Source organism: Capricornis sumatraensis, chromosome 7 (genome assembly GCF_032405125.1).
Source record: "Capricornis sumatraensis isolate serow.1 chromosome 7, serow.2, whole genome shotgun sequence".
Taxonomy (NCBI): Eukaryota; Metazoa; Chordata; class Mammalia; order Artiodactyla; family Bovidae; genus Capricornis; species Capricornis sumatraensis.
In genome coordinates, this window is record NC_091075.1 from 105,736,837 (window position 1) to 105,761,526 (window position 24,690).

Here is a 24,690-nt window from a genome sequence, read left to right on the forward strand (position 1 = left end):
TGCAAGACTCATGATTGATTGGATGGGGAAGAAGAGGAGGAAATCAGAAGGGTCACGTCGTCTCCTGCGGGGGAAGGGCTGGGTTAATCATGATGCCACAAATCAAGATAGAAGATTTGGATGCATCCAGTGAAAGTAATTAATGCCACGCTAAGTAGTGTATATGTGTGCGTGTGTGCTTAGTCACTCATGACTCTTAGCGAACTGTTGGACTGTAGCCCGCCAGGCTCCTCTGTCCATGGGATTCTCCAGGCAAGAATACTCGAGTGGGTTGCCATTTCCTCCTCCAGAGGATCTTCCCGGCCCAGCGATCGAACCCATATCTCCTGTGTCTCTGGCACTGCAGGTGGATTCTTTACCCACTGAGCCATCAGGAGAAGGGAAAGGATACCCACTCCAGTATTCTGGCCTAGAGAATTCCATGGACTATATATAGTCCATGGGGTCGCTATGAGTCGGACACAACTGAGCGACTTTCGCTTTCATGGTAAAACCCTACTTCTGTACACCAAAACCTGTTTCAGTTCTCGTGGCTGCATAACAATCCCCCCGTCCCGAATTTAGCATCCTCAAACAATAAACTTCTTCTGTGTCACGGTCCTGTGGGTTGAGAGTCCAGGTGTGGCCTTGCTGGGTCTTTGACCTCGGGGTCTTTCACAGGCTGCCCTGAAGGTGTTGGGTCTGGGTGCAGTTGTCTCGTGGCTGGTCGGGGGCAGAATTCCTTTCCAGCGTCGCTCAGAGGGTTGTTGCTAAGATTAGTTCCTCACAAGCTATCAGACCGATGGCCTCTATTCTTTGCTGACTGTTGGACAGAGGCCCCCTTGGCTCTCTGACACATGGACAGCTACATCATGGGGGCCGGCTTCCTTCCAAGTGAGGGAGAAAGTGACCTCGCTTGACCTCGCTTGACCTCGCTCAATCCTAGGTCTGTGAGATTCATCTCTATGGCTTCCTAAAGCACAGAGTTTTCTTTTTCATCATGGTGTAGAATTACACAGCAGGAATAGATCAAAATTTGTTCTCCAGTTGATAGTTTTTTTTTCTATTTATTTTTATTCAGTTGTGTCTGACCCTTTGGGACCCCATGGACTATATCCCACTGGACTCCTATGTCCATGGAATTCTCCAAGCCAGGATACTGGAGTTGGGTTGCTTTTTCCTTCTCCAGGGGATCTTCCCAACCCACGGATCGAACCTGGGTTGCCCGCATTGCAGGCAGATTCTTACTGTCTGAGCCACCAGGGAAGCCCCTGATAGATATTTGGATCGTTTTAAATTTGGGACTCTTGTTTGTAATGTTTTCTTGAACGTTCTTGTTCAGTTTGTTGTGAAACGTATGTTCGCATTTCTGTTGGTAAATACTTAGGAGTAGGATTCCTGGGTGGTTGGGTACATACATTTAGCTTTTGTAGTTACTGTTACCCACTTTTCCAGGGTGTGCCAACCTGTGTCTCATCAAATGTGTGAAAGAAGTTGAGTTTGGAACCTTAATACTTTTAAAAATGATTTGTTTATTTTTGGCTGTGCTGGATCTTTGTAGCTGCGCACGGGCTTTCTCCAGTTGCGGCGAGCGGGGGCTACTTTCTAGTTGTGGTTTGCAGGCTTCTCATTGCGGTGGTTTAGCTTGTTGCGGAGCACGGGCTTCAGCAGTTTCAGCACATGGGCTTGGTAATTGTGGTTCCTGGGCTCTGAGCGCAGGCTCAGCATGTGGCACACATGCTTCATGGCATGTGGGATCTTCCCAGACCCGGGATCAAACCCATGTCTCTGCATTGGCAGGCAGGTTGTTTTTTTTTTTTAACCGCTGAGCCACCAGGGAAGCCTCTGGAGCCCCAGCTCTTAAACGGGGCTTTTTAGCTTTCCTTGCTGCCGTTGTGTGTGTGTGTGTGTGTGTTTTGGCCTCACCACGCAACATCTAGAATCGAAGTTCTCCAGAAAGAAAAGAAAGATAGTGCTAAGTCTTGCGGTCCCATGAATTGTAGCCTGCCAGGCTCCTCTGTCTATGGGATCCTCCAGGCAAGAATACTGGAGTGGGTTGCCATTACCTTCTCCAGGGGAGCTTCCCGACCCAGGAGTTGAACCTGGGTCTCCCACACTGCAGGCAGATGCTTTACCAACAGCTACGCAGAAACCCCAAGCAGGGATCAAACTTGGTCCTTCTGCATTGAAAGTACAGAGTCTTAACCACTGGACCACCAGGGAAATCTCTTGCTACTGATTTAAGATTGAGTTTTCTCAGCTCCAGTAAATATGTTACCTTTTGTACCTCTGCTTCCCCAGTTGCAAAACATTTTTGACATCTCTGCATTCTTTCGGTTCTTGGGTACAGTGTCTATCACTGTAGTGGAGTTTCAGGATGCAGTGACAATAATGGTAGTATTCAGCCATGATCCTTAACTAGAAACCCTTCTCTAGCCTTTTGTAATCCATTTCCGCACCCCCCCCCTTATTTCATCTTTTGTCTTCCCTCTTTTTTCTCCTCTTTCCTTCCTTCCAACAGAAATAGTAACTGATGTTTAAACAGTCTTTCACAGGGATGTCTCCGTATCATAAATCTTTTTGTAAACAGTTTACAAAATGCCTTGTAAACATCATCTTCAGTAGTTGACATTATCCCGTTCTGTACTTAAATCCACCCCAGCTGTTGGATCTTGAAATCATTTCCAGCTTATGTTCTTATAATAAACTCAAGCTTAATAACCATAAATGAAGAGTTGAAAATTACGATTTTTTTAATTGTTGATAGGGTCTGGGGCTTCTCATAGGAATGTGTTCCAGAATATGATACAGAAACTGGAGAAGTTAAAAATAGCAGCAGCACAGCTGACATCTGGGCGATGTAAAGAGATCAGTGTTGAGATGCTGAAGCATTCCTAAGGAGGGGACATCTTGAAGCCTTGGAGCCAATGGCTTTGCATCTAGGCCGTTAGCTCAGGGAACCATTTCATGTATCAGCTTGAGGTTGAGCTTTTCTGTTAGAAAGATAAGTGCCAGAAAGATGAAGCTACAGTAGAGGGAATGAGAACTGGGTGATGATTCAAGAGCCCTCAATATACACTATATACACACACATATATGTATACACTGTAGATTGTATATACATCATCCAGACATTTCTCATCTGCCACCTTGGTGATGCATTATAGCAACTCCAGCTGTAGCCGCTGTTATTTCCAGTGTGAAGAAAAGATGAGTGAAATAATGCTATTTGCAGCGAGCATGGGTGGACCTAGAGATTATACTAAATGAAATAATGAAGTAAGCCAAAGACAAATATCATATGATAATGGCTTATATGTGAAACTAAAATTAAAAAATGATGCAAATAAGCTTATTTACAAAACAGAAACAGACGCAGAGACATTAGAAAAGAAATGTATGGTTACCAAAGGCGAAGGTTGAGGGGGAGGGATAAATTAGGAGTTTGTGGTTAACATATACATTCTATTATATAGAGAAGAGATAACCTACAAGGACCTACTGTATAGTATAGGGAACTCTACTCAGTATTTTATAGTAACCTATAAGGAGAAAGAATCTGAAAAGCAATATATTGGGTTGGCCCAAAAGTTCATTCAGTTTTTTCCTTTTGTGTATAACTAAATCACTTTCGGCTATGGTTTTTCCAGTGGTCACGTATAGATGTGAGAGTTGGACTATAAAGAAACCTGAATGCAGAAGAATTGATGCTTTTGAACTGTGGTGTTGGAGAAGACTCTTGAGAGTCCCTTGGACTGCAAGGAGATCCAACCAGTCCATCCTAAAGGAGATCAGTCCTGGATGTTCATTGGAAGGACTGATGTTGAAGCTGAAACTCCAATACTTTGGCCACCTGATGCAAAGAGCTGACTCATTTGAAAAGACTCTGATGCTGGGAAAGATTGGGGGCAGGAGGAGAAGGGGACGGCAGAAGATGAGATGGTTGGATGGCATCCATTGAGTCCACCCAACTCAATGGACATGGGTTTGGGTGGACTCCGGGAGTTGGTGATGGACAGGGAGGCCTGGCATGCTGTGGTTCATGGGGTCGCAGAGTCGGACATGACTAAGCGACTGAACTGATTCAGTTCAGTTCAGTCACACAGTTGTATCTGTTTGCGACCGCATGGACCACAGCATGCCAGGCCTCCCTGTCCATCGCCAACTCCCGGAGCTTGCTCAAACTTAGGTCCATCAAGTCGGTGATGCCATCCAACCATCTCATCCTCTGTCATCCCCTTCTCCTCCTGCCTTCAATCTTTCCCAGCATCAGGGTCTTTTCTAAGGAGTCATTTCTTCCCGTCAGGTGGCAAAGTATTGGAGTTTCAGCTTCAGCATTAATTCTTGCAATAAATCCCTTTACTGTACACCTAAAGCTAACACAACCTTGTAGATCACCTATACTTCAATTTTTAACAAAAGGAAAGAAGAGAGGACTGAGACTCACGAGAGTGTGACCCGTGTGCCCAAAGTCACACACATGCTCAGTTCTGGAACTGGATGCCCAGTTGAGGATTCTGTGGTTTCCGCCTCCATGTCACGCCCACACACCACCTGCTTCCTTCTCTTGTTGTGCAGCAGAGACCTAGAAGTTGGAAGAGTGGAGGGTGGTCTTTGAGGCTCATTTCTTACAACCTTGCTTCCTCTCACTGGTCCCATGGGGTTGAATAGAGCGCCTGTGGATGGGGACATCGCAAAGGGGGAAGGTGGGCACTGAGAGTGAAGGGGCCAAAGAAGTTGTGGATGTCCCCAGCCATTAGACTCCACACGGTCCAGTCCTCCTGGGCTCAGCTGTCCCATCCGTCTAATGGGTTGGAGGACTGGCCTTTCCTGGCTCTGGCATTCTGCCATCACTGACTCATTCGTTCTTATCTTGTAGGAACAGAAGCGGATCTTAGAGATGGGCATCACGGGTCCTGAGGGCCATGCTCTGAGCAGACCTGAAGAGGTAAAGGAGCCTCCGCTGGGTGTGACTCTGACATAGCTGAGAGCTTACCCCGATGCTGTTCCAGCTGGAACAGCTGGCTAGAACCCCCGGCCCCATCCCATTCCCGTATGAGCATCTCAGCACGTTTGGTCTTCTCCAGGGTCTGCCCTGGGGCTCGGGAGCTCTGGGGGCTGCAGATCCATCAGAAGAGTTGGGAAAGGCTCTGCCTCTCCCAGGGCCCAGACACTTCCCACCAAGACCCCAAGGACACTTCAGAATCCCAACCAAGGACTCAGGGTATTTGACGACAGGAAAGTGGAGCCCCATGTCCCAGGTAGAGCGAGTTCCAAACCACTGCCTCTGCATAGGCCTCCTGTCCGCTATACTCTAAGACTTGACAGATTGCCCCAGGAGTGAGTGATAGGGCGCACCTCTGTGTGTGTGTTTAGCAGGGACAGAAGGAAGGCAAGCTGACTGAACATCAGACAGAATGGGTGCCCCATATTTTCTGATGTCTCATCAGAGCATTAGCGGTCTTCCCTGATCTCCGCTTTGGGCTGGCCTGTTTGGAACATGGGACACGACACACGAACACACAGACTCCTTACCCCAAGGATTCCTGAACTGGCCCAGTGCTTCAAACGTGAGCTCCATGCCCATGAGCTGGGTTCCCAGTCTCTGGTGAGAGAGACAGTGTTTATAAACCTTTGTAGCATGTTACGTTGCCACCAACTCTAGGCATGTGAGCACCATGGGGACTCTTCTAGGTGTGGCTGCTTTCCTGGCACCTGGCTGTGGCTTGGGCTTCCTGCCAGCCAAGAGCGGCACAGCCATGTGTGGGCCTCCGACAGATTGGAAATTAAAAATAAGACAATAAAAACATCAGTGTTTTTTTTTTTTCAAGAAGTACTGGACTAGGGAGTACAGAGACCAAACCTCATAGCACGTGGTTTCACATAGTTGTTGAATGAAGGAAGGAATGTATGGGAACACCTGTGTTCCCTGATGTCAGGAATTTTGTAAATAACTACCTCCAGGCATGTGAGTTGGACCAGAGAGAAGGCTGAACATTGAAGAATTGATGCTTTTGAACTGTGGTGCTGGAGAAGACTCTTGGCCAGCAAGGAGATCAAACCAGTCAATCCTAAAGGAAATCAACCCTGAATATTTATTGGAAGGACTGATGCTGAAGCTCCAATATTTTGGCCACCTGATGCGAAGACCCAACCCATTGGAAAAGACCCTGATGCTGGGAAAGGTTGAAGGCAGGAGGAGAAGAGGGCAACAGAGGAAGAGATGATTGGATGGCATCATGACTCAATGGATGTGAGTTTGAGCAAGCTCCAGGAGATGGTGAAGGACTGGGGAGCCTGGTATGCTGCATGGGGTCACAGAGAATCAAACACGACTGAGTGACTGAACAGCCGCCACCAAGCATGTGAGCAGCGTGGGGACCTTCTGATGGCCTGTTCCGCTCAGGTGAACTTCAGACAGAGCGTTCAGAGCACTGCCAAGCATGCAAATAACACAGTGCTGCCTTCCAACCCTCTAGCTGAACACACTCTGACTTTTTCTTCCTTTTTAAAAATCTACAGTGTCTTCCTCCCTTGATGCGATAGATTTCTCTCTGACCACACTTCATTAAGGAAGATCGAGGAAGGCTGATCAGGAAGAGCCCTGGGTGCTCAGGGTGGGTGGTGCCCCCACCCCTCCCCTCATGACCTGTGTGTTCGCTGTGTCTGCAGCTGGAGGCCGAGGCCGTGTTCCGGGCCATCACCATCGCGGGCCGAATCAACTGCCCTGTGTATATCACCAAGGTGATGAGTAAGAGCGCGGCGGACATCATCACCCTGGCCAGGAAGAAAGGTACGCAGCCCAGCACCCGGGATCTCCGCTGGGTGTGAGGAAGGGGCGTGTCCAGCAGGTTCAGGTTCACTGGTGGAGCTCTTGCCCAGGATAGAGACCTTCTGCCAGCTGTGCCCAGCCTGAGCTCCGTAGGCCAGGTTGAAAAGGGAGCTGGACAGTGGGCAGATGCCAGATGGGTGGTTGGTTTTAGGTTTGATTCCTGGTGTGCCACAGGCCCCAGGTAAGTGGTGTTCTGGTCCTCATTTTCTCCATTTGTAGCTAAGGTGATTATCCCTTCTCTGGGTCACATGAGACCATGTATGAGGAGTTCCAAGTTCTCCCCAGGGTTTCACATCAAGGCAGTGATGGAGCTGGGGCTGCATCAGCTCCTGGGTCCTCCCCGCCTTCTTTCTGCTTCTCTCTGGGCCCCTCATCCTGGGTCCTCCATCCAGGGCCTCTCGAGGGTACATCCACCCAGATTCCACTGTGGGGCCTACACAGAGCCTCAGCTGCAGGTTGGGAAGGAGGAAGATGTTGTTCCACACGCCAGAGGGTCTCGGGGACAGCCCCGTGCTGGACAGCAGGGGAGTGAGGCAGGAAGTCCGCCTCCAGCTCTAAGACTTGTGGACATAATACTTACCCACTGACCCGCTCAACGGCCCTTCCCCAGGAGACTCAGAGGAGGCGTCCAAATGCATTGCCCAGGCCTTGTGATTGAGGCCCACAGCCCCCAACAACTAGCAGGTCGAGAGTGAGCAAGGTCTCCCAGAGAAGCCTTCCTTCCCAAAATCAGGCCGAGAGAGATGGGGAGAGAGAGAATGACAGATGGACAGAGGAGACAGACAGAATGACAGTAGCTCATGTCACACGGAGACAGTGGCTAGACTCTTTGATCCTTGTGGACATTCACCAAGGACGTTTGCCACCCAGACAAGGTCCACCCCATCCACGCTTTGGGAGTCGTATGAGGTTGACCGGAAACTCTGGGTCAGACGGGGTGGCCAGGTGAAAATCAGTAGGAGCAACACAGCTCTGGCAGCACCCACCACCCTCTGTACCGGAGGGCTCCCCCTTCTTACAGGAACCCTTCATGGAAAGTGCAGGTGGCTCTGGTCTTAAAAATCTTTAATGATATATGTTACTGGGTTGACCAAAAAAGTTAGCTTGAGTTTTTTTCCATAAAATTTGACAAAAAAATCGAAACGAACTTGTTGGTCAACCAGATATTTCACCTAATGTGTCCAAAATATTCACTCCTCTTGTAGTTAAGATAAAAGTACCAACAGGATATTTGGCGTTATTTTTTCTGTACCATCTTCAAAGTCTAGTGTGTATCTCCCCCTTTCAGCATGTCTCATTTCAGACCAGCCCCAACTCCAAATGCCTGAAAGCCACAATGCGGCTGGTGGTTTTCATATGGAACAGCAGCTTTTTAAAAAAAAAAAATTATTTGTGTGGCTGTGTGAGGTCCCAGCTGCATCTTACAAGATCTTCTATTGTGCGTGAGCTCACTAGTTGCAACTCAGCTGTCCTTCTGCAGGTGGGATCTTAGTTCCCCAACCAGGGGTTGAACCTGCATCCCTTGCATTGGAAGGCTGATTCTTAACCACTGGGCCACCAGGGAAGTCTGGGAACAGAGCAGTTTTGAACCCCAAATACCTGGTTTTAGTATTTTAAGGGCAAGCTAACTGGTGGAGGTGTTGATAGCGCTCTAGGCCAGCGCAGCTTGCTGAGGACCACCTCTGGGTTAAAGATGAGGAAACTGCGGCTCAGAGCGGTAACAGGAGCTTAAAAGCAGCAGTAAGCATGCTGGTGTAGCTATGCCTGCAGGCCCTGGAGCTGCTGAGAAATAAGGTGACCACCAGCCATGTGTGGCTATTTCAGTTTAAATGAAGCAAATTTAAATACAGTTTTTAAGTTGGCTCTTTAGTAGCTTCCCAGGTGGCTCAGTGGTAAAGAGTTTGCCTGCAAACACTAGAGACTCAGAGACATGGGTTCGATCCCGGGGTCAGGAAGATCCCCTGGAGAAGGGAATGGCACCCTGCTTCCAGTCATGTTGCCAGGAAAATCCCAAGGAGGTCTCAAAAGTGTTAGACACCGCTAAGCGGCTAAATAAGTAACAGTGGCATAAGCCCTATTTCTCATGCTCCAGGGCCACGTGTGGCTGGTGGCTCCTCCCCCGGACAGCTCGGCACAGGACAGTCCCACCACTGCCGTTGGGTGGCACCATCCCAGAGCCAGGCTGCTGGAGACCAAAGCCTCCCTCCCACTCGCCAGCAGCGTGGCCCCGGGCAGATGCCACAGAGCCGTGGGCCCAAGTCCCCTTGGCACTTCCTCAGCTGCAGGAATTCTCGCTAAGCCTGAGACTTTGCCCGTGGGTTTTTGTTCTGGCAGAAACTCCTCTGGTCCCTCCCTGGAAAGTGAGTGCTCAGCAAGAAGCCCCCAGCAGTGGCTTGGTGGCTGCATACCCTGGTCCCCTCGCTCTGCATGGTGAGACGAAGCTGAGGCTCCTGGAGCCCTCAGGGCACCAAGCTGTGGGCGCCCATGGCCATGACTGGGTGCTCACTCACCTGTCCTCGGCGTCTCTCTCGGCCTCTGTCCCGTCCTCCGTGCCCGCTGAGTTGTTTCCTGGAATCACCTCCAGATAAAACGCTTAAACTCGATTTTTCACTTGAATATCTGCTCTTGGCAGAACCCATGCGAAGACAGCACATCAGGTGTCTGTGCCTCGACGGACCATCGTAAACAGATAATGATCAGATCCAAGTGCTGAAAACATTGATGGTCCACAGGGTCACTGAGCGGGACAGCAGGTGCTGAGTGCCTGGTGGCCAGGGGCGGGGCCTCTGGTGTGTGTGGTGAAGCCTGATGGAGAGGACCGGTGTGATTTATCCCCAGTCTCATTGTCCGGCCTTTGAGATTCTCTTTTCCTGCATCAGCATCTCCCACAAGAGACCATCCACTGTCAACCATGCGTGTCTGTTTGCCTTCCAAGGCCCCCTCGTTTTTGGTGAGCCCATCGCTGCCAGTCTGGGGACGGATGGCACCCATTACTGGAGCAAGAACTGGGCCAAGGCGGCGGCCTTTGTGACCTCCCCTCCCCTGAGCCCGGACCCCACCACGCCTGACTACTTGACCTCCCTACTGGCCTGGTGAGAAACCTGGGGTGGCTGGGGTGTTGGGGCTGGGCAGGTGGGCGGGGTCTCGGGGCTGGGCAGATGGGCGGGTTCGCAGAGCTGAGCGGGTGGGCGGGAGAGTGCAACTGCCTAAGACACACTTAGGAGAGGACCTTGGGTGGGGCGCTCCGGGAGACCTCAGAACAAAACTCCACGTAGTTTACAGCACGCTTTCGGGCCTTTTGGGCTTCTGTGGTGTCTCAGATAGTAAAGAATCTGCGTGCAGTGCGGGAGACCCAACTCAATCCCTGGGTCAGGAAGGTTCCCTGAAGAAGGGAAGGGCAACCCACTCCAGTTCTCTTGCCTGGAGAATCCCATGGACAGAGGAACCTGGCGGGCTGCAGTCCATGGGGTCACGAAGAGTCGGACACAACTGAACATCTTAACACTTTCAGGCCTTTTAATCAGTAACTGTTCAAGTTTATAGGTCACCTGCCATTCATTCAGCAATATTTAAGCACCTTCTGTGTGCCTGGCACTGCAGTGCATTAGGAAACACACAGAATTAGGAATGTGAGTCCAGGATCCCAACCCTGATGGGCTGTGTCACCCGGGCCGTGTCAGCTAACCTGTAATGTCTCTGCCTCAGTTGGCTCAGAGTAGGGAGAACACAGTACCTGCTGCAGAGCTGGGTGTGAGGTAGTGTAGGCAAAAGGCCTGGAATTCAGGGTTCACAGCAGCCAGTGCATTCTGGTCTGCTTCCTGCACCCAGTAGGTGCACAGCTGCTTCAGTCCCTTCTCTGCTGTCCTCCAGTGTGAGGCGAGAATACTTGAGGTCACAGGAGAAGGCTAAGTGGTGAGGGGTGCAAGCCGTTCTGGAAGTGGAGATGCAAGCTTGGAAAGCTTTCTAGAGGAAGTGACATCAGGCCTGGAGCTAAAGGATTCATAAGAGTTTGCCTGATGGGTGAGGATAGGAAGGAGCTTCTAATCAGCAGGAACCTTAAGAGGGTGAGGCTGTGTACCCAGCATTCAAATTCCTTTTCCCTAAAAGGGACGCAGCGGCCCATGACATACATATCCAATCACTCAGAGTCTGCAGCCTGAAGTTTGATGGGCAGTTCCAAGTCCAAAACAAACCCCTGATCTTCCTCCAGGGAGCTGCTTCCCCCGAAATCTTGCCCATCTCAGGAGGAGGCAGGACATGGATCAAAGGTCCTGGAATCTGGCCACTTCCTCCTCCTTGGCTGCAGCCATCCTGGCTCAAGGACCATCATTTCTCACCTCCCAACTAGCCTCTTTTATTTCCATGTGGCCCCTTCTACACCCTAATCGCATCGCAGTCTGTTCTCACCAGATGCTGAGAAATTTTAAAACTTTAATCAGACCAAGCCATCCCTTGGCCAGGAGACCTCCAGGGTTCTTTCCTCTCAAAGTGAAATGCAAGTTCCCATAATATCCCACAGGGCTGAACCTGGTCTGACCTTCACTCCTCACTAACACTCCCTGGCCCTCCCAGGCCCTCCTCTCCCCTCGGTTCCCCTGGTTCAGCCCACTGGTCTCAAGCTAAATATACCCCAGGCAGGATGGTGCCACAGGGCCTTTGCATTCACTCTACCCCTGCCTAGCACTCTTTTCTTGCTCATCTTCCGATTTGCTCTTTGCTGGAAGATTTCTTCTTAAAGAGAGAGTTTGAATCATCTTCTGAAAAATGGCAACGCCAGTGCTACCCCACACACCCTAATACTCATTCTCCTGATAGACTGTATGTTCTGACTTCTCCACCCCACACTGGAATGTCAACAAATGAACACAGTCATTTGTCTCTTTCTGCTTGTAGGTTCGTCCCCATTGCCTAAGACTGTGCCAGACACAGGACCACATACCTTTGTTGAATAAATGAGTGAATATCACATCTGAAAGTATTTTTGTATGTCCAGAAGATTGCTCACATGCCTGGGGCTCTGAACTAGAGGCTGGCCTCTGCCCTCATTGAAAATCACAAAATAACGCTCCACTTATTCCATTGATTTAGATGCCAGTTTGGGGCTCATCACATAGTCCCAAAGTATTTTCTCTCCAATGCCTGAGGGACGAAAGAGCAAACCCAGTGAGCTTGTGTCACTTTGTTGCAATCAACAAATCAATAAATAGCACTTTGTCCCTTGGGCACAGCACAGAAACACCAGCCTTCAGAAGGATGACCCGTGTCAGCACTTTATGTTTTCCCATGTGACCAGGCAGGGATATGAGGCCAGGGGCGTGACCTTCCTTCCAGCACGAACATCTCTGACTCCATGAGACTCACAGGCATGTCCTGGAGGCTAGGTGTTTGGCTCACTTACTTATTTATGTATTCATTCATTCATTGGCTGCACTCATTTTTTTTTCTTTTCTTTTTTAAACCATGAGATAACATTCACATAACATAAAATTCCTTGAGCACTCAGAGAGAAGAGGTTGGTGGAGGAAGGAGAGAGACGCACGGGAGTTAGCATCTTTGACACCTTTTGTCTGGAGCTGAGTGCCAGGCAAGTAGCTCATTGGCTCCTCAGAGTGACCCTGGATGGAAGGTTCTATTCTCTTCTCTGTTTTATGCATGTGGAGAAGAGGAGCAACTTACCTGACCAGGAGGTGGCAGGTCCGGGATTTAAAAGCAGACCTGCTGGATTTGTAAAGTCAAAGGGTTGTGCAGAGGTCTAGTGAGATGCAGAGTGGAAGCAGAGTCAGCCGTTCATCTGTAGTAGCTTCTGCTCTCAGCAAGTTTCTGCACGGATACTGCGTCGTGGGGGCACTGTGGACTCTCTCTCCGAGGGGTGAAGACATACCCACTAAGAGGGAAACGATGCCATTTGCAGCAACACTGGTGGTCCTAGAGATTATCATACTGTGTGAAGTAAGACAGAGAAAAGCTAATATGTGATACTGAAAGCAGAAACATGTAGAATAGATGTTTTCACGATGTAGGAAACAAACTGAAGGCTACTGAAAGGAAAAGGGGAGGGATAAATTGGGAGGTTGGGATTGACATACAGACACTAGTATATATAAAATAGATAATGATAAGGACCTACTGCATAGCTCAGGGAACTCTACTCAGTACTCTGTAACGACCTATATGGGAAAAGAACCTAAAAAAGGCTGGGTATATGTATATGTATAACTGACTCACTTTGCTATACAGTGTTGTAAATCAACTATACTCCAAAAAACTTTTAAAAAGGAAAAGAACAGACCAGCACCCCAAGACCTGTTTTAGGGCAGGAGGAAAAGGCTGACGTGGGGAGCCTTACCCAGAGTCCACACTCACACAGAACGTACTCCTGATGCCCAGGTCTCTTTCCAGTCTTCAACTAGACACCAAAGGCCAATGGACTTTGTGGTGTCACTCAGCAAAGCCTACTGTTGTTGTTCAGTTGCTCAGTCCTGTCTGACTCTTTGGGACACCATGGGCTTCCCTGTCCTTCACTGTCTCCCAGAGTTTGTGCAAACTCATGTCCATTGAGTCAGTGATGCCATCCAACCATCTCATCCTCTGTCACCTCCTTCTCCTCCCACCTTCAATCTTCCCCAGCATCAGGGTCTTTTCCAATGAGTCAGTTCTTCGCATCAGGTGCCAAAGTATTGGAGTTTCAGCTTCATCATCAGTCCTTCCAATGAATATTCAGGGTTGATTTCCTTTAGGGTTGACTCGTTTGATCTCCTTGCATTCCAGGGGATTCTCACGAGTCTTCTCCAGCACCACAGTTTGAAAACACCAATTCTTTGGCACTCAGCCTTCTTTATGGTCTCTCACATCTGTACATGACTACTGGAAAAACCATAGCTTTGACTATATGGACTTTTGTCGGCAAAGTAAAACCCATAATGTGCCCTGAATCTCACTAGGGTTTGAGTTTCACAGCCTTCTTGGGCGTTTAAGTCAAAGCCTGATCCTCAACGTGAACTCAGGTCTGAACCCCACCCACTTTTGCCTTTGCCAGTGGAGACCTGCAAGTCACGGGCAGCAGCCACTGTCCCTACAGCACCGCACAGAAGGCGGTGGGCAAGGACAACTTCACTCTGATCCCTGAGGGCGTCAACGGGATAGAGGAGCGCATGACCGTGGTCTGGGACAAGGCGGTGGTAAGGCGGTGGCATCCCCTCCTCCCGGCCCTCCTGGCCCATTGAAGCAGTGTGTTAGGCCCTTCTGGTGCCTAAATTTCCTTTCTGGCTTCGAGGGAGAAGCAGAATGTACCAGGATGGCATGTGGAAAGCAGGTGGACCCTTAGGAAAGCTTGAGGAAACTTCCCTGGTCGTCCAGTGGTTGGGACTCCAAGCTTCCAATGCATGGGGCACGGGTTCAACCCCTGGCTGGGAAACTAAGATCCCACATGCCTTGAGATGTGGCCCCAAAATTTTCTTTTTAACTTAAAAAAATTTTTTTTCATTAGAAAAGAAAGCAATGTGAGCACCGTAGCATCCTCTGCACGTGCAGATGAGACAGCAGCTGCTTAGTTTTTAAGGATGAAGATATTTTGTTTTGAGCCACATTTTAGTCCATGTAAAGATAACTGTAAACCATGTCTGTGTTCGAGGTTAGGGTTGAGAGCAGGGTACGGAGACTTTCTGTTCCATAAGGAATCCCTGGGTCACACCTCGATCACTTGAAACAGTAGATTTTTATTCTCAATTAAACTTGGGCCCAGTGAAATTGACCAGATGTCAGGATGGCCATCAGGAAAATATTAACACACCTTGGAGTGGTTAATTACATCTCCTCTGCTCTGATGAAGCCAGGCCCCTGGCACTCTTTCAAGGTGGCCTGGTTTCAGCGGGCAGAGGAGAAGAAAATTCCGGAGTCCTTGCAAGGACTCCCATTGGCTGCTTTAGATCTGTGCTGTCTGCCCCTTCTGATCCTACTGTGAGCAGCTCTTCTCATCAGCGGATCTCTGCTTCAGGCTACCGGCAAGATGGATGAGAACCAGTTTGTCGCTGTTACCAGCACCAACGCAGCCAAGATCTTTAACCTGTACCCCAGAAAAGGGCGGATTGCCGTGGGCTCGGACGCCGACGTGGTCATCTGGGACCCAGACAAGATGAAGACCATAACAGCCAAGAGTCACAAGTCGGTAAGTCCTGGTTTATCAGTGACGCTCCTGCCTTGGTTGAACGGGTCTTGCTCTGCGGTCACTTTAGGAGCCTCTGGTTAAAAATGATTTATGAATTTTCTAACTGAAACGTGATCTGATATCTGGTATGACTCCGTCATTCTGATTTCTCCTCTGGTTGGAGAGATTGGGAGAGGGGTTTGAAGCAGGCTCAGCGGAACTGTTCTAGCATCTCTCTCTCTCTCTCTCTCTCTCTCTCTCTCTCCTCTCTCCCCCTCATCTCTTTCTCCCTCGGTCTCCGGGGTTCCTGGCAGCATTCTCAGCTGACTCTGCTCTTAATTCTGTGTGGGTGATATAACCTGAGCCTCATAGAATTCCCCAAGTGAGGAATGCCACTGTGGCTTTTAACTGACTTCCCTGGTGGCTCAGACGATAAAGTGTCTGTCTACAATGCGGGAGACCTGGGTTCGATCCCTGGGTCGGAAAGATCCCCTGGAGAAGGAAATGGCAATCCACTTCAGTACTATTGCCTGGAGAATCCCATGGACAAAGGAGCTTGGTAGGCTACAGTCCATGGGTCGCAAAGAGTTGGACAAGACTGAGTGACTTCACTCACTCGCTCCACTAAGAAGACAGCAGATCGTACTGGGCTGAGTGAGTGCGCAGCTGGCTAGTTTTGACTGGAGTTAGTAATTTGCTTCTTGCACCACTTTTTGGCATTTGCAATCCACATTTAGGCTTCAAAAAATATTATAAATTACTGCCTAGCAGGATCACTTCCGGGTGACTCAGGACACATTAGATGAGCAAATATTAAAACTGAAAACAGATCATCTGCCTGGGTCCTGGGAGGCAGTGGCCACGAAGAGTCCAAGGCGTAGTATTAACATCTGTTTGTAGAAAATCAATCTGATTATTTCCCTGAAGCCCTGAGTCCACACCTAAAAACCATCACAAACAATAAGGCTGATTCCAAATCAATATAAAGAATCGATACCTTCACTGTGAGATAATTATAGAGCACTTGGAAAAACAGAATGGGAATCAAATTCCTGTTTTAATAATACTCAAAACTGAAGAGTTCCAAAAATGCAATTTCTTCTATGCTAAAAAAAGATTCAATAGAATAAAAATATCCGTTCTTTCTAATTTAATCTATAAAGCTGAAGTCATCTTCTCATAAAAATAATGGAGTTGTTTTTTAACTAGAAAATCTGAGTTCCTGGATGGAAAATGTGAGAATAGCCAAAACATTTCTGAAAAAAATGAAAGAACCAATGCTAATCAGCCCAGTTATTAAATCATATTATAGAGCTACAATCATCAAGATAGTGATATTCAGTTCAGTTCAGTCACTCAGTCGTGTCCAACTCTTTGCAACCCCATGAACCACAGCACGCCAGGCCTCCCTGTCCATTACCAACTCTCGGAGTTTACCCAAACTCAAGTCCATTGAGTCGGTGATACCATCTAGCCATCTCATCTGCTGTCATCCCCTTGTCCTCCTGCCCTCCATCTTTCCCAACATCAGGGTCTTTTCAAATGAGTCAGCTCTTCGCATGAGGTGGCCAAAGTACTGGAGTTTCAGCTTTAACATCAATCCTACCAATGAACACCCAGGACTGATCTCCTTTAGGATGGACTGGTTGGATCTCCTTGCAGTCCAAGGGGCTCTCAACAGTCTTTTCCAGCACCATGGTTTAAAAGCATCAATTCTTCTGTGCTCAGCCCTCTTCACAGTCCAACTGTCACATCCATACATGACCACTGGAAAAACCAGAGCCTTGACTAGACGGACCTTTGTTGGCAAAGTACTGTCTTTGCTTTTTAATATGCTGTCTAGGTTGGTCATAACTTTCCTTCCAAGGAGTAAGCATCTTTTAATTTCATGGCTGCAATCACCATCTGCAGTGATTTTGGAGCCCAGAAAAATAGAATCAGCCACTGTTTCCACTGTTTCCTCATCTATTTCCCATGAAGTAATGTGACTGGATGCCATGATCTTAGTTTTCTGAATGTTGAGCTTTAAGCCAACTTTTTCACTCTCCTCTTTCACTTTCATCAGGAGGCTCTTTAGTTCTTCACTTTCTGCCACAAGGGCGGTATCATCTGCACATACGCTTCCCTAGTGGCTAAGACGGTAAAGTGTCTGCCTACAATGCGGGAGACCTGGGTTCGATCCCTGGGTCGGGAATTTCCCCTGGAGATGGAAATGGCAACCCACTCCAGTACTCTTATATGGAAAATCCCATGGATGGAGGAGCCTGGTAGACTACAGTCCATTTGGTCGCAAACAGTCGGACACGACTGAGCGACTTCACTTCACTTCATCTGCATATCTGAGGTTATTGATATTTCTCCCGGCAATCATGATTCCAGCTTGTGCTTCATCCATCCCAGCATTTCTCATGATGAACTCTGCATAGAAGTTAAATAAGCAGGGCGACAATATACAGCCTTGATGTACTCCTTTTCCTATTTGGAACCAGTCTGTTATTCTGTGTCCAGTTCTAACTGTTGCTTCCTGACCTGCATACAGGTTTTTCAAGAGGCAGGTCAGGTGGTCTGGTATTCCCATCTCTTTCAGAATTTTCCACAGTTTATTGTGATCTACACAGTTTGGTATTAGAGAAAGAGAAAAGAGAGCCACGTAATAGACTGACTACATACAAGAATTTGATATCCAACAAAGGAGACAGTTGAAATTAGACAAAGACAGTTATTCAGTCAATTGTGTTTGAATACTCGGCTCACAGGGCTAGACCTCTACTGTACTCTTGACTGCAAGACAAACGGAAATGGGTCAAAGACTGAAATAAAGTGAAGCTATGAAAGGACTAGAATGATACCTATTTTAAAAAATGATCATTTTGAAGGTGGGAAGACCTAAGCAAGACACAAAACTTAGAAGCTATGAAGGAGAAGACTGGTCTGTTTGGCCACTGACTACATACAAATAAAACCAAGAAAAAAAAACATTTATATTGCAGCAGGTAATAATACTTATTACTTTATATGACATCTAAAGGCAGAAGATGAACAGGGGAAGCATTGGCAATGCAAACAAAGGGAGAAATTTTTTTAATGTATTTTAATTTTTATAATTTTTATTTTATGAAAGTATGGTAACAAGAGACTTGGGAAATGCAGAAAAAAGGTTACATATAATTACACTATATATTACAATTTTTTTTAAGTAGATAAATTAAGATTTGTAGTTGGATTTTCAATATCAAACTCTCAAAAATGAATAGAATGAATATACAGAGAAGTAGAAGGATATCATAGACCTGAAAACCACTATAAACTATTTCAACATAATTTAGATTTATACAATTTGCACACAACAGTAGGATACAAATTCTATTCAAGCTCTCACAGACAAGAAATTTTTTTAGCATTGACTATGTCCTTAGAAACCATTAAAGAAAATACCAAGAGCCTAATAGAAAAAGGAGCATAAAGCTCAGTGACACGAGAAGAAATACACAAAGGGTTTCAATTCATTCAAAAACAGACCTGACCTTATGTGTAATTAACCAAATACAAATCATTGTAGTAAAATGTTTTCACCCGCACCAGTGACTGAGATGCAGGGGTTTACAAGGACAGAGATGAGGTCCAACAAGGAGGCCAACCGATTGATGGGGTTTCACTGGGAATGTAAACCAGTGCTGCCTTTTCGAAGGGCAAATCTAGGTTAAAATCCATTTATGCTTTGGCCCAAACACCATGTCGAGGAAGATGTTCACATATGCCTGTGTGGACACCCATGGGTATTTATCCTGCTTTTTAGCAAAAGCAGGGATATGACCCTCATGTTTGTCCCTGGAAACTGAGTAAGTAAATGATATTATGTCCCTGGCCTGCTGCAGTCCCTGGGGTCACAGAGTCAGACACGACTGAGCGACTGAACCGAACTGATTATGTCCCTGGGGTGGAATCCAGTTCAGCATTTTAAGGAATGTCAAGACATTTTTAACCCACGAGATGTGCTGACAGGAACATTCTCGGAGGTAAGAAGAGAAGCAAAAGTGAAAAAACTGTGTACAGAGCACCTGGAACATGAGATAGTTATTCACATACAGAAAATATCTGGGGGCCCAGGACGGACGTGACGACAGGTTATATACAATAGTCGTTTGTACGGTTTGAATTTTACTTTGTTCATATAGCACCTTTAAGTAATGCAGCAATTTTATTAGCTTCTAAAACTCTGTGTGGTTGTGGAAATTCCTTGGTGGTCCAGTGGTTCGGACTCTGCGCTTTCACTGCCGAGGCTGTAGGTTTGATCCCTGGTTGGGGAACCGAGATCCCAGAAGCCACATTGTGTGGCCCAAAATTAAAAACTAACATTAAAAAACAAAGCCAAAAAAGCCAAAACTCTATGTGGTTGTGAAATAGAGAATGTGACATTGTGGGCAGTTTATCCTGAGCCTCGGAAGAATTCCCCGTTGGGGGAATGCCACTGTGAGGCAGGCTTCTCAGTCTGAGGGTGAAGACAGACCTACTTTTTAAAATGATGTATCGTTTGTACAGTTGGAATTTTTGCTGTCTACATGACCCACTTTTTGAATAATCAGAGAGTGTGGCTGGTGTTGGTTATAGTCACTTTAGGAATTATGAAAGGCATGTGTTATGTTTTAAGGAAATGATTTGTCTTTCAAATTATTTTTCAAAAAGACAGAAAAGATAAAAATGACCTTCCCCAGTGCTGGGGGGGATTTCATAGACGTGAAATCACTAAATAATCCCCTGTTGCTAATGTCATGTCCGTTCATCTGATGCCTTCAGAAAATTATTTGGCAGTCTACAATGAATGCCCTTAAAAAGCTCATATCCCTGTGACCCAGTAATTTAATTTTAGGAAACTCTCCTAAAGAATGTTTTTAAAAATGAGACCCCAAAATGTCCGTGTTAGCCAGAGTGGCTGCATTTCCTAACTCCTGGGACCCCATTCACATTCAAGATCCTCAGAGGGTATTAGTTAGATTATATAAAACCACCAGCAACATGAAAGGTTAACAGTGAGGGGCTGATTATACAAATGAGAGCATGCAAAGGAATATTACATGGCGCTAAGGTGTTTCCCAGAAAGAATAAACACTGGAAAATGCCTGTGATAGCCTGTGTAGCAGAATCGCCATCAGGATGAACAGGGCTCATCCAGGGCAGAGGATGAACAGGGCAGAGAAAAGCCTGGGGAACTGACTAAACCCGTGGTCTTGCCCTGCAGGCCGTGGAGTACAACATCTTTGAAGGCATGGAGTGCCACGGCTCCCCGCTGGTGGTCATCAGCCAGGGCAAGATCGTCTTCGAGGATGGCAATATCAACGTCAACAAGGGCGTGGGCCGCTTCATTCCCAGGAAGCCCTTCCCCGAGTACCTCTACCAGCGTATAAGGATCCGGAACAAGGTGATGGTCCAGGGCCTCTGCCTGAGCCTCCCCTTCCTCCTGTGTAGGAGGAGGGAGCCGAGGACTGGGGTCGCGGTGCCATCCCCTGTGCAACGGAGGAGGGAAGCGGGTGTGAGGCTGGGGCGCTGTCACTGACACTGGGGACCTGCTTGTGTCCCTGGCCACATGCTGTCTGCCAGTACCTAAGGCAGACGCCCACAGACCCCTGGGTGGCTCTGAGCCCATTGGTGGGCTCCCAGCCTCCCACCTGAGCCCCTGCAGGTTTTAGCTTCTCTGCTCAGGGCTCTGTCCCCTGGGGCAGCCCTCAACCCATGCAGAGAGCTGGGGTCCTTGGCCCATTCACTTCTGGGTCCCAGCAGAGGTTTGTGTCTGCAGTTGCTCTGAGCCAGCTGCCGTTAGAGGTGACCCTCTCATCCTTTCTCCATCTGTCTGGGATCACCTTCCAAACAAACTACCCAACATCCCCTAATCCACAGTGAAGATAGGCCCTCGGATGCCCCCAGTCCTCGGTTCAGGGGTCCTCGTGGGGGTGTCAGGGAAAGTGTTTTCCTCTTGGAAATGGCTTTGGAGTTCTGCAGGAAGCTGTGTGTGTGTGTATGCATGTGAGTGCATGCATGCCTGTCTTTATATGAATGTGTTAGATTGTACATACGCATGTGTGATGTGTGCATTATATGTGTGTTAGTGTATGTATGTAGGCATGCACGTACATGTGTAAAATTGTGTGTATGCATGTGGCGTGTGTATTATGCATGTTGGTATCCAGGCTTGTGTGTGTGTATATACACATATGTGTGAATTATGTGTATGTGGAGTGGGGGTGTATGGTGTGTGCATGCATATGCATGTGTGCACACGTGTGTGTGTGTATTTAGGTATGCCGGTGGATGTGAATGTGTGCCTGTGTGTGGCACGTGTGCAAGCATGTGTGTGCACACTTGTGCGTATTCCCAGGGAGACCACAGGTCACTCTCCTGCACGTAGGAATGCCTATGTGCATCTTGTCAATCAATTGCTCTTCTCACCCTTCTCTCAGGTTTCTGGGTTGCAAGGGGTTCCCAGGGGCATGTATGACGGGCCTGTGTACGAGGTGCCAGCCACACCCAAATATGCAACTCCCGCTCCTTCTGTCAAATCCTCGCCTTCCAAACACCAGCCTCCACCCATCAGAAACCTCCACCAGTCCAACTTCAGCTTATCAGGTGAGAAGCTACAGCAGCCAAGGGTCCGCACCCTGCAGTGGCTCCCAGCGCCCGGAACTCCTGAGAAACGGACCCGCAGCCTCAGACACCCAAGGAACCAAAGATGGGAGTGGGGGAATCCCCTCCTCCCTTCCTCCCGGGGTTGTGCAGAAAGCAGAGGGGGTCCATGGGGGCAGCATAGAGGTGCATGACCCTGGTTTATGAAGAATCTGCGTGAATTGTCCATGTTCTCGTCCTTAACGCACTTGGGTCCACCATGAAGCTGAGCATGGAGGGGAAGTCACAGTAGCTGCCTTTGCTGGGTGTATCTTCTGGGTCAGATCTTTAGCTAGTCCCATCCATGGTGGTTTATCACACACTCATGACTGTTTCAGCCTCACAGCAGCCCTGTGTGTAGAGTCATATTATTCACACTTATTTAAGGAGGAAATGAAGGCCCCAAAACCTTCAGTGTCAAAATGCCAGGGCTTGATGCTCAGCGAATGTGTGTGGACAAAAATCAGAAGTTCCTGCGGTCCCTCAGCCTTTCCAAAGGCTCTTGGGATGCGTGTCTGCAGTTTCATCAGCTCACCACACGAGGGCAGGCGTGCATGTGTTGGGACCTTGGAATTTCGATTGAGGCATTAGCATGGTTTCTTGCTGTGCCAGGCACTAGGAAGATGATGATGAATAAGACATGGCTGGGCAGCCTCAGTCCAGTCCAGAGGTTGGCAGACTTTTCCTTAAAAGGCCAGATAGTAAATATTTTAAGTTTTGTGAGCGAAGAGGCAAAATCTAAGACCATTAAAAAATGCAAAAACTATTCTTAGTTCATGGGCTGTACAAAAACAGAGCTGAGTTTTGTCAGTGGGCTGACTTGTAGTCCAGCAGGAGTGAAGGGCAGTTAAATAGAAAGGCAATATGGTTGGCAAAAGGGAGAATGGAAGGACAGAGAGAAGATACCAGTTTAAATACCAGTTTAAATTGTGGGGGTGACCACCTACCACAATAATTCAGGGATCATGCAATGGGGGACATGAATTAAGGGGTCCCTCAATCCAGACCTTCTTGCCTTCCCTGAGCCCATTTGTTCTGGAAGGAAAATCTTCTGACCGGACCCTCCCCACAATACTCCTCCTCCCCAGCATTATCCAGCTTTCAATATTTACTCAATACATATTCGTTGAGTGCCAGCCCAGCTTAGTGCTGGAATTTAAAATCTTTAACTGCAAGAGAATGCATGAGATTGGAACGGACGGTTAGCTTTGCAGATTTAAAACAAAAAAGGCTGTCCCTACCTCCATGCAGATCTGCCTGTGGCAAATGGGGTGGGTAAATCCAGCTCTGAGTGTTCACACACAGGCACACATGCATGCCCACACATGTGCCCCCACACGTAACACATAAAACACCTTGGGAACGTTGGACTTTGGGGACGGACCACTTGGGGCTAGAATTCGGGCTTTTCTGCCCTCCAGTGGTGCCCCTACAATGGGTGACCTGAGCCTCAAATTCGTCATCTGTAAATTAGGGGTAAATCAACACCCCTTTCACAGGACTGCTCTGTGCCTTGAACTCAACAACATATGCTTAAGCACCAAGTCTGTGCCTGCACATAGTAGGCAATCAATAATTATTTGTCCCCTTATTTTAGGCTTCCCTGATAGCTCAGTTGCTAAAGAATCCGCCTGCAAGGCAGGAGACGCCTGGTTCGATTCCTGGGTTGGGAAGATCCGCTGGAGAAGGGATAGGCTACCCACTCCAGTATTCTGGCCTGGAGAATTCCATGTACTGTATAGTCCGTGGGGTCACAAAGTCAGACACGATTGAGCAACTATCCCTTTCCCCTGTTGCAAGAACATGAGGCCAGACAAGAAAAGAGAACAGAGTGGTCAGTGCTGCAGGAGGATGGCCCTGGGACCTCGTGGGGCATAGAAGAGAGAGCACTGGCCCCCGTGGAGGTCAGGGAGCCGTCCCAGCGGTCAGCCTGGACTGCAGGGTCGGGAGGATGGAGGGCTGGTCAGGACAAGGGCTCCATGTCCCAAGGGCTTGACATGGGGACATGACACGAGAGGGCAGGAGCAGCCGGCGGAGCTGGTGTCCACAGATCTCCGAGTGACTGGCCGTGTCTCTCCCCAGGCGCCCAGATAGATGACAACAACCCGCGGCGCACCGGCCACCGCATCGTGGCGCCCCCTGGCGGCCGCTCCAACATCACCAGCCTTGGGTGAAGGCGCTGCAGGGATGAGCCAGAGTGAAGGATTCTGGGAAGGACGTCCACCCCTTACCCTGTCAGTGTTTGGAAGCCCACAGTTGTGTTTGGTACTGATGGAGGGGGGAGGGAGATGGAATGATGTTCTTTCCCTTTTTTTGGTTTAGGAAGAAGTGGTACTAGTGTGGTGTGTTTGCTTGGAAATCCCCTGCCCACAGTCGTGTGTTCATCTGAGTCCACCTCAGAGCATGGCGTCTCCACAGGCCCCTCCTTAGTGAACACAGGTTCTGACCTTGTCTTGTACTGTTTCCTCCCACTCCTGACGCCACGGGCTCCATGGTTCTCCGAGTGGTTCCCTTGCACCCCTCTAGCTGTTCTAGGATAGTTGATGCATGTTACTAAGTTATGTATGCGAGTCCGTGCGTGCGTCTGATGGAAGACGGCCCGAAGACCCAGGTAGACAGACACGAAGCCCAGAGCTCAAGCCCCCGCGGCGGGCAACTCCAGATCTCTCCTCATAAGGAAAGTATGTCCTCATCGGCCCACCCCCCACACCCCCGGTGAGATCCTGGGTGGGTTCTCCCAGCCGAGAGAGCCCCCCACGCCCACCTGCTTACCGAGAAGCATCATCCGCGTCCTGTGTCAGGAACCCTGGTCTCCGTGGCGCCGGTAGCTCGCCATGTCTTTCCGGTCCGTGTGTGTCCTTCCAGCCAGCTCCGGACTGCAGGCCGAGCCAGGTTTACCCTCAGAAAGGGGTCTCCCGCCCGCATTCAGGGCTGAGGACGGTGGGGCCACGGCTGCTCCCGGTGCCCGTGTCCTGGTCCCTCCAAGGCGGATGATGGAGCAGTCAGATTTTTAAAGTTTTGTACATAGTTTTCCTTTGTAATCACTCCCATTTTTACTTAACGACTGACTTATTGTGACTCT

At 48.5% G+C, this 24,690-nt stretch overlaps 1 protein-coding gene across 2 annotated transcripts in view; it reads left to right on the top strand.

Moving 5' to 3' along the window:
- CRMP1 (collapsin response mediator protein 1) overlaps positions 1-24,347 on the top strand; it is a 64,527-nt gene extending 40,180 nt beyond the window's left edge. For both annotated transcript variants that reach the window (XM_068974857.1, XM_068974858.1), the window contains 8 exons: positions 4,859-4,927; positions 6,652-6,772; positions 9,747-9,903; positions 13,848-13,989; positions 14,805-14,975; positions 20,191-20,370; positions 21,407-21,572; positions 23,691-24,347. In XM_068974857.1, the coding sequence (XP_068830958.1) occupies positions 4,859-4,927; positions 6,652-6,772; positions 9,747-9,903; positions 13,848-13,989; positions 14,805-14,975; positions 20,191-20,370; positions 21,407-21,572; positions 23,691-23,782 (1,098 nt within the window). In that variant the 3' untranslated portion in view covers positions 23,783-24,347. The remainder of the gene's footprint in view (positions 1-4,858; positions 4,928-6,651; positions 6,773-9,746; positions 9,904-13,847; positions 13,990-14,804; positions 14,976-20,190; positions 20,371-21,406; positions 21,573-23,690) is intronic.
- The last annotated feature ends 343 nt before the right edge of the window (positions 24,348-24,690 follow it).